This window comes from Solanum tuberosum, unplaced genomic scaffold (assembly GCF_000226075.1).
Source record: "Solanum tuberosum cultivar DM 1-3 516 R44 unplaced genomic scaffold, SolTub_3.0 scf00616, whole genome shotgun sequence".
Classification (NCBI taxonomy): Eukaryota; Viridiplantae; Streptophyta; class Magnoliopsida; order Solanales; family Solanaceae; genus Solanum; species Solanum tuberosum.
Window position 1 is genome coordinate 90,559 of NW_006239534.1, and position 12,354 is coordinate 102,912.

The window sequence follows — 12,354 nt, forward strand, 5'->3', positions numbered from 1 at the left end:
GTAATTAATCATTTAATTGAGGATATAATAGGTAAATTTTTTTTGTCATTTCTTGATTTGTCAAAATAGACAAGTAATTAGGGACAACTATAAAAGGAAAAGTGGACAAATAATTAGGGACAAAGGGAGTACTCGATAATATAAGTCCAAGTAAATGACATTATTAGATATTAATTGTCGTTTAGCAAATAATTAATCATGTTTTAACGATAAATTTCTTGATAATCTCAATGACATTATTATCATGCTCAACCACTTGCTATAGTACTTGTCGTTGGCTAATTACCTCTAATTATATTTTAATCCAAGGGTCCCACAAACTAGCTTTTATTCTAAAAAAAAGTTTAATTAATTAATGGTAGTATTTCAATCGTAACCCACTAGTTTAAGAGACTTACGACTTTCTTGATGACTTGATCTATAGGAAAAATGAATTTGCAGTAACCATGACTTGTGTTAACTTTCATTAATAATTCTCATAAAGCGGATGTACTCTCTTTGTCCACAAAGTCCTAGATATACTTTATGGAACGCAATAAATATAAATGTACTTTAGGAGATACATAGTATTTTTCTGATATTAATTAACTAATCGCATAATCGGGAGAAAAGATCCTTCAATATAAAGTGTAACTCTCAAATGACTTTTTAAACAAGAATAAAGCTTTGGTATTTGGTAACCACATATTTACTTAAACAAATACTCATGTGAACTACAATTAAAGACTAAATTATTTAGTACTTATTCAATTAATAAATATATATTTTTACAATTAAAAATGTCTTTTCTATCTGGATTGAACCTCGGATGATAACAAATGATTTAATCATAAGTACTTTAAACTTGAAACTTAACTAACAAATTAATTAATTGATTAATTAAGTAATTAAATTAATATTATATTTACTATTACCCTATGGAAAACTAGAAGATTCATTACATAGATCTTGATGTTATTGGTTAAAAATATTTGACCCCTTTCTTTTTCTTGAATTAATTATCCAATTAAATGAGGATATTTTAAACCCTATGTCTACTTTTTTGTGAATTAATTGATTTTAATATATGTTGTGAATTATCTATTTTTTAAATTAAAATGTCTTCGACAAAAGATTGGTATTGTCAAGTACTCATCAATCATCATAACAGACACTGAAAGAAATGTATGATTAAAAATTTTATGGTCAAATATTAAAAAACTAATTATTGTATTTAATCAAAGTTGATTAATAAAAAATATTTTTGGTTAGAATTAATATATTACAAATAAAAGTTCCTTCTGTAACTATGACGGCTCTTTTGAAAATTCATTAAATCTCAAGTACAGGTTTCAGTACTAAAGTAAAATAACTAAATAGTTGGTTTATCTAATATGGACTAATTTATATGAGCATATTTAATTTCCATATGATAATTAAATAAAAGCTACTTAATATTTTAATTAAGGTAATGATTGAATAGTCTATCTCTCAAACACAAATTGAACAATATTAACCATAGCTAATTTATCGTTAAATGATCCGTAACTAACATAATTTTTTGATAATTTGTTGTTGAATAAGATAAATGGTGGAACTTTTTTTTAACGACTTATTGTGTTTAGCAGGGTTGGGCATAAAATATCGAAAATTGAATTATCGAACCGAATTTTTTGGTTATTTGGTATTTGGTAATTCGGTATTTGGTATGGTATTCGGAGTAAAATTTTAGAATTATGGTATTCCGGTTTGGGTTTGATATGAGACGTTAGTACCATTTGGTATTAGGTATTTCCCGAATACCAAATTATTTACTTAATGAAAGTCATATATCAACATATCCATTACTCATTAGTACAAGTCCAAAGAGAAAGTTAAAGAATAAGCATGAATAATCCAAATATATGTCTTTTAGTTATATCAATTTCCTTTTCTTGATGTCTTCTTACTTGTTGATCTTCTATTATATCGTGCGTCCACATATAAAAATTGATTGGAGAAATAGTATTAACTTTGTAATACTATTGGCTATAACTTCAATACGGTATTACTGAATACAGTACCAAACCGAAGTTTAATTTATCATTTCCCGATTACCAAATCAAAATTTAAAAATTTGATATCTACTTTAAACTACCAATTATTGAATTATCAAACCCGAAATTTGAGAAACCCGAACCGAATACCGAATGCCCATCCCTAGTGTTTAGCTCAGATGTACTATGTCGTTAAATAATAAGACAAACGATAGTTTTTTTAATGTTTAGCAACAAAATGTGATCATCATTAATTCAAACAACAATAATGTAATGATATGATAGGCATCTAGGTCTAACTCAACTCCCAAAAGTTAGCTCATGATCAGGGGAGGATTGCTCAAGTCCATGTGAAGAGATTATTCATCTCATGATTAGCCATCGATGTGAGACTTTTTCATTCTTTAGTACTCCGCCTCACGTCCATGGTTTGACATCTGAAACATGGACAATTTAATTTGGGTGCCCGACAATGGGTGAAATGAGTCCTGCTCTGATACCATGTAAATATATGACACCTAAGTCTAATTAACTCAACACCAAAAGTTAATTCATGAGAGGAAGATTGTCCAAATCTATATAAGCAGGCCGCTAGTGATCTATTCTCCAATCAATGTAGGACTTTAACTCACTCTAACATCTTCCCCCACCCCTCCCTCCTTCACGCTCAAGTCCAACTATAGCGTGGATCAGGAGGCCAAGAGGGGATGTACTTTTCTTTTATATATACCATGTCAAATTAGGTTTTGACCCTAACTCACACCACACAGTGGTATAGCTATCATGCTATTAGAGCCAGGTTCATTCACCTTTGGGGTTCCGATCCATGCACCAGTTCATATATCACGGGCGTAAAAGTGTTGTTAGATCCCCAAATTGGTTGGAGAATGAACTAGTGACCTACTTATAGATGGACTTGAATAATCCTCTCTTTGTGAGCTAGCTTTTGGAGTTGAGTTAGACTCAAAATTCATTTTTTTTTACAGAATACATACCCACTGTAATTCTATAGGTGAAATTTTGGAATAATAGAGTGTACACAAACTTTATTCTTACCTTATAAAATAAAGTGATTATTTTCGATAGACTTTCGACTCAAATAAAGTATTAGTAAACAATTGATAAAAGGAAATACGAAAATAAAAGGCTACAAATTGTAAATGCTTTGCTATGAACCCTAGTGTATGCCATGAGCAAAAAGATATATGCCTTGGTTAAGTAAACCTAAAATTCAGGAGCTTTAGGGAATTGCTTTCGCCAAAGCCAAGTAATGAACTCCATTAAATATTGTAATATTCATTAAAGAAAAAGGTCCTACAAACAAAAATAATAATTAAAAAAATACAATCTTGTTTTGTATCAAAGTTTTACATGGTGTATGGAATCTTAAAAGTGTCTAAGAAGACAATTTAATAGAAATGTATTTACTTAAACAATGAAAATGAGCTGCACATGGTGTTGATTAGGACCACATTGTCGTTTTATTATGACAATAAAAGATTTAGGTAATCATGTCACTTATCTTTTCTTTATTTTGTTTTCTCCCAATGATTTCTTTTTTAAGTTCTATAAATTAACGATATAAAATATATTTATACAATCAGGTTATTTATATTTGATCACATTGTAATATAAGTAAATTTTATCTAATTGATAACAATGACATAATAGTAATTTAAAATAATACATACACCCCACCGTTTGCTTATCGACCCGCAATATAAAGGGCATTTGGGACCTTTTTGTGCTTCGATACTCTGATCAGGACCCCCTATCAGGATTACATATTAATAAGCGAAGGAAAAGAAACTTTCGAAGAATAGCAATATGAAAGAGAAAGAAATCCCCTTTTTTTTGCTCAAGGCACTGAAGTTCCTAGGCAAAGATCAATATCATTTGATTCAAGAGAAATTCTTTTCACTATTGTAAATGCCTATTTTATCTTGCCTTCTGATTCGACTCTATTGTTAGCTAGGGTAAGTTAATTTTGAAAAATCCCATGCACAAATCGAATTTCAGGAAATAACTTACTTGCATGAAGTCAAAATCATTAGTAATATATAGAACAAACGGGAGAACAATCCACTCTTAGAATCTAAACAGTTCCATCGTCCAAATTATAATTGTCATGTTTTGCTTTTTGAAAGTCAATTTTACTAATTTTCAAAGTTAAATTAGATTACATTAATTCAATAGTTTAAACAAAAAAAATAGATATTAAAAACTATACGAAAAATACTATAAATTACAATTTGTTGCATATTAATATGATGAAAAAATACATTGTAAAATATTAGTCAAAGTTCTTATTATTTAATTCTATAAAAGAAAACCATGACAATTAAAAGTGGATGGACGGAATAGTATATTAATCCCTCTAAAATTTCTTTTTTAGAGCCAATTCTACTTTTATTTACGAGATAATCATTATAGATCAAGTGGAATAAGGCCCACAATAATTCTTTTTGGGCCGGGACAGCGCAAATTTAAATAAGTCCATTGAAAAAATAGACATTATTCTGAAATTTCGACTTCGACAATTGAACGATAACTTTGTAAAACTTGAAACTCTATAACATTAACTATTTTGTTTTTAAGGATGTGGTTGGAAAAACGATCAATTAAAGTTGTTTCTTCTTCAATAACGTATTAAATATTTACTCGATCCGTCTTAATTTATATAAGTACAATATTATATTGAATACTTCCTCCATATCAACTTGTGATCTAAAACGGCTATGAATTATTTTATTAAAAATAAAGTGAAATATTTAAAATTAAACTATTATAAAACACTTAAAAGGGAGAGTATTATATAAATTGGGACTAAAGAAATAATATTGAATAAATTTATAAAATTATTGAACTTAAATTAGTTTTCTTTTCTAAAAAAAAAAGAAGGTACAGGGTGCAGACGTGCTCACGTGCAATGCACGTGGCACACAATTCAATGAAGATCATGTGGTTTAAGTTGTCATAAAAGGCCTCAACTTTTTAATTTTGTACTTTCACATACTTTAGTTTTTATTTTACCTTTTTTCAAATTTCACGTGAAGACTTTTGCACTAATAATAATATTACATGTTCTTTTTCATACATGTGGACTGTGGAGCATACACGATCATTATCCTTTTTAATTAATGTTTTGTTTGTACATAAAACAATAAAATTCTAAAAAATAATGTAAATTTGAAGTTGGAGGAAAAAATATTAAAAGTTTGAAGTTTTGTTAGGGTTATTTGATTACATAGATGTATCTTAATATAATAATAGATGTATCGTAATATAATTATTGTCATGTATTATTTGAATCGGAACAACTTTATCATCGGTTATATTTAGAATCTAATCAGAGATGTTTTTCATCAAAATGCTTTTTGGAAAAACAAGTTGGTTTACTCATGTTTAGTTCGTGAGGGAAAAATATATTTTCTAATATTTGGTTGGTGATTGAACCAATATTGATCCGGGATCAGACCCCGAGATTCGAGATTCGACCAGAACCTCACCCCGACTCCCAACTCGGGACCCGACATTCAAACTAGGACCCACCCCTGCCCCGCCCCCAACACCTAAACATGTACATGACCCAAATGATTGATCCAAAATCCAACCTCGACACCTTATCTGAGACCTAGTGGTTGACCTTGACTTTCCATCCAAGACCCGACATTCGAATTGGACTCAACCCTGACCTCGATCCCGACATCCGATTCGAGGTCAATCCCTACCCGTGGTCCGATACCCGAATCGAGACCTTACTTCTGAACTAAAATTCAACCCCGACTTCCGAACCGAGATCTGACCCCAAACTTTAGACCTAGGACTCAAGGTTTGAACCAGGACAAAACACCAACACCTAACTTATTTTCCATACTTCCACCAAGAAAATCATTTCCCTAGTTTATAAAAACTATTTTTTCTAGAATAATATTTTTTTCATAATATTTTGATCATCCAAATATATTTGGTATGAGGATAAATATTATTAGGAGAATAAGTAATTTCTTTTACTTATCCTATGGTGTGTGGTAAGCAAGCAGAAGAAGACTATTCTACTCAACTTTTGACATTTAGCAAATTAAATTAATCTGATAATTTTAGGATCAAAAGAGTAGAAAAACACCATTAAATTAGCAAAAAGAGAATGAAAATGTCTGTGAAATACAACCTATCTATCTTTATAAAAGATGGCATACACACTACTCTTTCCAAACTTCACTGCAAATACAATTGCATATAATATATGGGGGAGTGACTTTCTCATTATAAGGTCAAAATGTACAAGAGGTACAATTTTAACATATATATTTGCTAGCCTAATGTATACAACTAACTCAAGCCATGCACCTAACAATTTTAACGTATTTATTTGCTACCAACTATTATTATTCTTATATGTTACATAGTTTTTATACAGTGTTATAACCTCTCTCCCAAAGTACAATTCAGAAAAATCCTGCGTACAACGCTAATTATTTGTTCTCACTATATTGAAGGCACTTTACAAGTTACTTGAATTCTTGCCTTCTTGTTTAAGTTGTTGGATTCTCTGATGTAGCCTTCTCCGATGATCGTGGATTTTCCAGAGTCCGTGTCCAAGAATTACAGCAGAGTATATTCCATGTGTGATTATAGGTGCAAGAATGTTGTTTGTCTGTTGCATCCACAAGAACAAATAAGCTATAGTTACCCAAATTTCAGAGGCGAATCCAACATCTCAACATGACGGTTCAACCTTTAAGATGTTCAGTATTGAACTCATAGTTCAGAAGCGTTTATATTCGTTGGAACCTTAGTGGTTTCGTGTCTACCCTCGCGAATCCATCATTTAAACTTGATGGGTTCAATCCTTAAGGTTTTAAGCACTCAGCTAGTCAATAGTTATGAAACTATGAGTTCAAAAGTTGACATTTGTTGAAACATCGTGGTTTTGACACGTATGTGTCTAACCTCCTAAATTTCATGTAGACACTACCTTTAAGTATCAGCAGAGGCGGATCCAATATTTAAACTTTGACAGACTCAACATTTTAAGATTTTTAGCATTGAATTCATCGTAGTGATGAAACAATGAGTACAGAAGTCCGTGTTCATTGTAATTTTGGTGGTTTTTCACGTATCTGAGTACCCTCCATATCGACGATAGTAGATTTAGTTTAACCCATAAAAACAGTTCTGTTCGCCTCTGAGTACAGACTAGCAAGTACAAATAAACACAAACTGAAATTCATGTTACCTGGATCCATTCAAACCCAAGGTAAAGGCCTAGTATTGCTTCCAGTAAAGGAGAATAAATCTTCTTCATCTGCCGCCTCTCGTACCAAGCTGCAAAAACATGCAGGTAGAGGGGGAAAAAAATTAACATATCACACGATAATATGAGCTGGAAGTTTCCATTACTAACTATTCAGGATTATTTTCGTTAAAATGCACTCGTAATAATTAACTCTGCTTCCATTCTCTCCTTGGTCTCTTTTGGTGATATCCTTACACAGAGGGGGGGACTCCATATATGGTAACACCTGTGTGTTTGGTACCAAGGAAAATGTTTTCCACTGGAAATGTCCTCTCAGAAAATATTTTCTTATTTATTTTCTAGTGTTCGGTAAAGTACACAGAAAATAGTCTGAAAAACGTTTATATATATCTAGAAATACTACCCTTAGCCTAAGTGGTATCATGTATTTATTATAAATTTAGATAGCTATTCTTATACTGAAAGGCTTGAGAAGTCCCAATGGAATAAGGGGAAGCATGTTTTTGTCACACTCCTTGCCTCCCAAAGGTGCCTAGAGACGGGCAAGATGCAGCAGACCGACAACTAGGAGGCACGCTTAGAATCCTTGCAACGTAACTATGATGCAAACCCTATGCCTTTCTTTAATCCAAACTAACTTGTGACTATTTTATTTTTGTTGGTCAGCTGGTGGATACAGACTAGGCTAAGGGAGATACTTCATCTTTTCTATTCCTAGTTGATATCGGCTGTCCTTAATCCTTTATATCTCATTAGCTTTAGTTCTCACAGCATTATGTTAATTAGGTTTTGAACGCCATGAGTGAGCATTGTCTTAACTTTGCCATGAGCAGAGAAGAGGGGTCAAACCTGCAAAGAGTTTTTTCAGATCTTCACGACCTGAACGCGACTTCAGCACTGGTGCAACAATATAGGTAGGATCTGAAAGTGAAAACAACAAACAGCCAAGTGATTGTGGTTAAGTATGCAAGAGCAGAGGACAACGAAGGATCTCAAAATGCAGCCTATGAAACAGACCTTTAGGAGAAGCAGCCATATAATATAAAGAACCAGTAAGAGCTGCTGTCATTACAGCTGCAAATGCTTGAGCAAATGGTACATAAGGTGGTAAAACACCAGTCTACAGTTTAAGGAAACAGAACGTGTCAAGGCATCAGAAAAAATTGGATATTTTGTAACTTGGGAGTCTGAGTATGTTGCTCAGACTCTTCAAAAGCATTGATGGATGCATGTCGGATCCTCCAAAAGTAGTGCATTTTTTGAGGATCAAACATGGGTGCAACAACATTTTTGGAGAGTCCGAGCGATGATTGGAGAAGGATGTTAGAAATAGAATCCTTACCAATGATGCCATCCCTCGAGCATCAGTCACCAAATCAGTGCTCCTTAAGAAAATGTCAGCCAAAGCTCCCTGTAAGTGCAAATGTAGTCAGATAAAGCAGCAGAAAAAATTACTCTCCCCCTCTTAAGGTTTAAGTACAATAGTCAAAACATCTAGTTTTCACGTGAGTTGTACATCGAATCCCTTAATATTCTAAGAAATAAAATTTACAGATTCAGAAACCAAACAAAAGTACTCTTATATTACAGTTGTTAATATTAGAAAGAAAAAAATTAGAACCTGTTTGAACAATTGTAGTCAGAACTGTTCGATTAGCAAATAATAGTGCCATAGGTATAAAATGGGATAAAGAAAGAAAACTCTTCTGACATGTATTTTCTTGGAGCTTTCTCAATTTAAAAAGGCTACTGTGTAGATAATAGAAACTTAACCAAATGGATTTCATTTCAGGCATATGCTTTCAGATGATGAGAAATGCAGGGTTTGCACTATCAATAAAGGAACACTTAAAATGGAAGGCTGCAAGTAAAAAAGTCAGTTCAACCTTTTGTGTGAAATAAAATAGATCATTTACACTAACCTGAACGGCAGCACGGTAGAAAAGTTCCTCTCCAACAGAGCTAGCAGCGACAATCAGAATGAACTACAACATTGCAACACAATCTATTAACCTTTCCTTTTTTGCAACATAACTGCTGAATGCTGATGATGAAAGTAATAGATGTTTTACCTGCCAAGGTGACATTCCATAAAAGAAGTTCCGTAGCTCTTCATCCTCAACATCCCTGATTGCTCGCGCATGAGGAGATAGCTTCACAACTTCATCCTATTAACACACATGATTTGTTATAAAACAACAATTATATAATTGAGGAACCTCAGATGGACAAAGCTAGAATGGCTACAATATATAAGGCTAACATTTTTGCATTTTCACACTAAGAGTTAGTGAAGGCATGTGTAGATAGAAGAAACTAAGCCAGGGTAAAGATGCTAAAAATGTTGTTAGATACTCTAAAGAAAATGGATCTTAAGCTTAACATAAAAAATTAGCTTATTAAATGAGGATCATCCAAAACTATGTAAGGAGACAACGACGATTCCCTCAACCAATGTGAGACATTTAACACCTCTTGCACACCCAAGATTAGACATCTGGTTGTGGTCCTTGTGGATAATATAACACAAGGGTCTAATATTGGGTAAACCAAAAGCAAGGAGAGTCTTGCGCTTATAAATCGTGAAAAAGGGACCTTTAAACTAACTCAGCACCGAGAATTAGCTTATAAGGTAAGGTTACTGTGACAGAAAGAAAAATGGGAAAAGTTGAACATACATCTAGTATAAATAGAAGAGCCATAATGGGTGGAACTGCATATCCTAGTCCTTCAACAATGGCATCTAATGATGGACTGAACCCTCCTGTGCAGTCAATTCCAGATATTGAGCATATGAACTTTCCGGCTAAAGCCATTGCTCCATAGATGCCTGAGTTCATCAACAAACTGAACATCAGAATAATGATTGCAGGACTTCATTTTTCGTCTGTAAACCTATCCAAAAAATTTAATAGGATGGGACTCATAGAAGGCTGAAAGAAATATATGCAACAAATATATGTAAACAAACACATAAATACATTGGATCAAAAAGAAATGACTGTCTAACTTTTTCGGTTTAACTATTTAGCATTCAAAGCTCACTAGAATGACTAATCCGAATTCATGTATGTTAAGCCCATTCAAGGACTAAAGACGCTCTTTACTGAAAGGTTCTCTGTTTTAGGGGAACAAATTCGAGATCTTAGTTAAACGTGAATGGATCTCATAAGTGGCGGGGCCATAATTTTCATATATTTTCCTTCATACACACCAGACATATTTTAATCTAAACAAAGTTCATTACCAAAATTTCTCCTAAAAAGATTCATCCAGACATATTTTGTTATAAACTTTTCTAAAATTTTGTGCATACACTAATATTGAATGTGGGTAAGTTTTTACCCCTTATCATTATTATCTTCTTACTTTGTGGCCTCATTTCCTAGTCAAAAAACTTAGATCTCTTTTCCACTGAGAGATTTATTAATAGCCAAGCATGAGTAAAAGCCTAAAATTTTATCTTCTATTCTTTCCCAAAGATTTTCATTTATTACTCTCCTTACTACTTCCCTACAATCCTATCCTTGACATGAAACAAAGTACTTTCTCCATCCCAAATTATACTATGCACTTTTGAGTATGAAGTTTTTTTAAAAAAGGAAGATTTTAAGGATTTATGATTAAATTAAATTATTACTTATATTTATGAGATTATACATTCTCTTACTAAGGGTAACATAAAAATCTTAAAATTAATATTTTTTCTGAATTTAAAAAATATATCAAGGGTACCACTTACCATGTGAGTATGTGACTAGACACATGATTAAAGGAAGAAAATCTTTGCCCTTCCACTTTTAGAAGCACTTTAATGACATAAACAGAAAGCAAAAAATATATATGCCAGAAAAATCCTTTCCCTTTACTTGAAATTTCTCTATCACTATAAATTCACTTTCTTTGAATAATTTTACTCATCAAAACTTAAAAGAGTTTGAACTATATGTATATATAAATCCTAAAATAATTTTGCAATCTATTTATGATGTGTGGTCGGTATCGTATTATTGATTCTTTTCATTCTCAAAGCCTAAGTTGCTCGCACTATTTGAAAATATCTTTAGATGCTTGTCAAATCTTCTAAAAATGCATTACTTTTTTAGAAAGGTCGAACAACAGTGCTTTGAGAATGAAAAGAATCAATAAATAATATCTCTCATTCATGGTATATAGTAGTAATGATTAGAACGAAAAGCCACCACCAAATGACATGAAAATTCACTAAGATTTAAGTTTATGGATTCTGAATTTTAAGATAGGACAATTTACTATATTCGTGCTTTATTAACTGATTTTTACCAAAAATGCAGAAAATTGTGTAAAAGCGGAGTACTAAAACGAACTCACCGATTCCATAACTGAGTCTGACAACAGCACCGATTTTCTCCCAAACAGGTAACTGCGCATCACTGAAGCTCTGATTGAATGTAGTCACCTCCATAGTAGACCCCGTGTATCCTACTCCTCCATTTTCGCTCTCCCGAATTTCAACTGATGACACTTCGCCGGTACCTGACTTCTCCGCCATAGCTTTAATCCTCACCACCGAAAGTTTCTCATTATAATTCCTCTTATCTCGATTATTCCTAATCGGAAAATCGCATAAACTCACTTTACATCCTAAAAACGACGTCGTCGATGGAGTATTCGTACATCGAGCTATCAACGGAAATTCCATATTTACAAACCCTACGGTCTAAACTGATAAGCGAATCGGAAAATGAGCAAACGGCGTCGTTTTGAGCTGTCGTCTCGCTGTTAGAAAGTTGCTTCAGCTGCTTCTCCGGTGTTGATTCACGGAAATAAAGTTGTTGTTTCAGCTGCTTCTCCGGCGTCGTTTCACCGCGATAAATTTGTTTCAGTTAATTCTCCGGCGTCGTTTCACCGAGATAAACTTGTTTCAGCTACGTCGTTTCACGGCGATAAGGTAACTGTTGTTTCAGCTGCTTCTCCGGCGCCGTTTCACCGTGAGAAAGTTGTTTCAGCTTCTTCTCCGGCGAGCAAGTTGCTTCAGTTTCTCCGCCTTCTTCTTCGGCGTCGTTGTGCATATAGTAAATGAAAAAAGTTATTCTGGTG

General features: G+C 32.9%; 1 protein-coding gene across 1 annotated transcript; it reads right to left on the reverse strand.

Moving 5' to 3' along the window:
• Positions 1-6,232: 6,232 nt before the first annotated feature.
• Positions 6,233-12,354, reverse strand: LOC102599907 (uncharacterized). The gene is made up of 9 exons (XM_006366177.2): positions 11,626-12,354; positions 9,954-10,105; positions 9,348-9,443; positions 9,198-9,260; positions 8,618-8,686; positions 8,293-8,395; positions 8,125-8,196; positions 7,255-7,343; positions 6,233-6,672 (listed from the first exon to the last, which is right to left on the reverse strand). The coding sequence occupies exons 1-9, from the start codon at positions 11,954-11,956 to the stop codon at positions 6,520-6,522; spliced, it is 1,128 nt and encodes a 375-aa protein (XP_006366239.1). The 5' UTR covers positions 11,957-12,354; the 3' UTR covers positions 6,233-6,519.

Excerpts from the sequence above, each read along its gene's own strand:
- LOC102599907 (XM_006366177.2), bottom strand. The coding sequence starts at position 11,956 with ATGGAATTTCCGTTGATAGCTCGATGTACGAATACTCCATCGACGACG. Across the intron at positions 8,687-9,197 it reads TCTACCGTGCTGCCGTTCAG|GGAGCTTTGGCTGACATTTT; the intron begins GTTAGTGTAAAT and ends TTGCACTTACAG. Across the intron at positions 8,396-8,617 it reads CTCGAGGGATGGCATCATTG|ACTGGTGTTTTACCACCTTA; the intron begins GTAAGGATTCTA and ends CTTAAACTGTAG.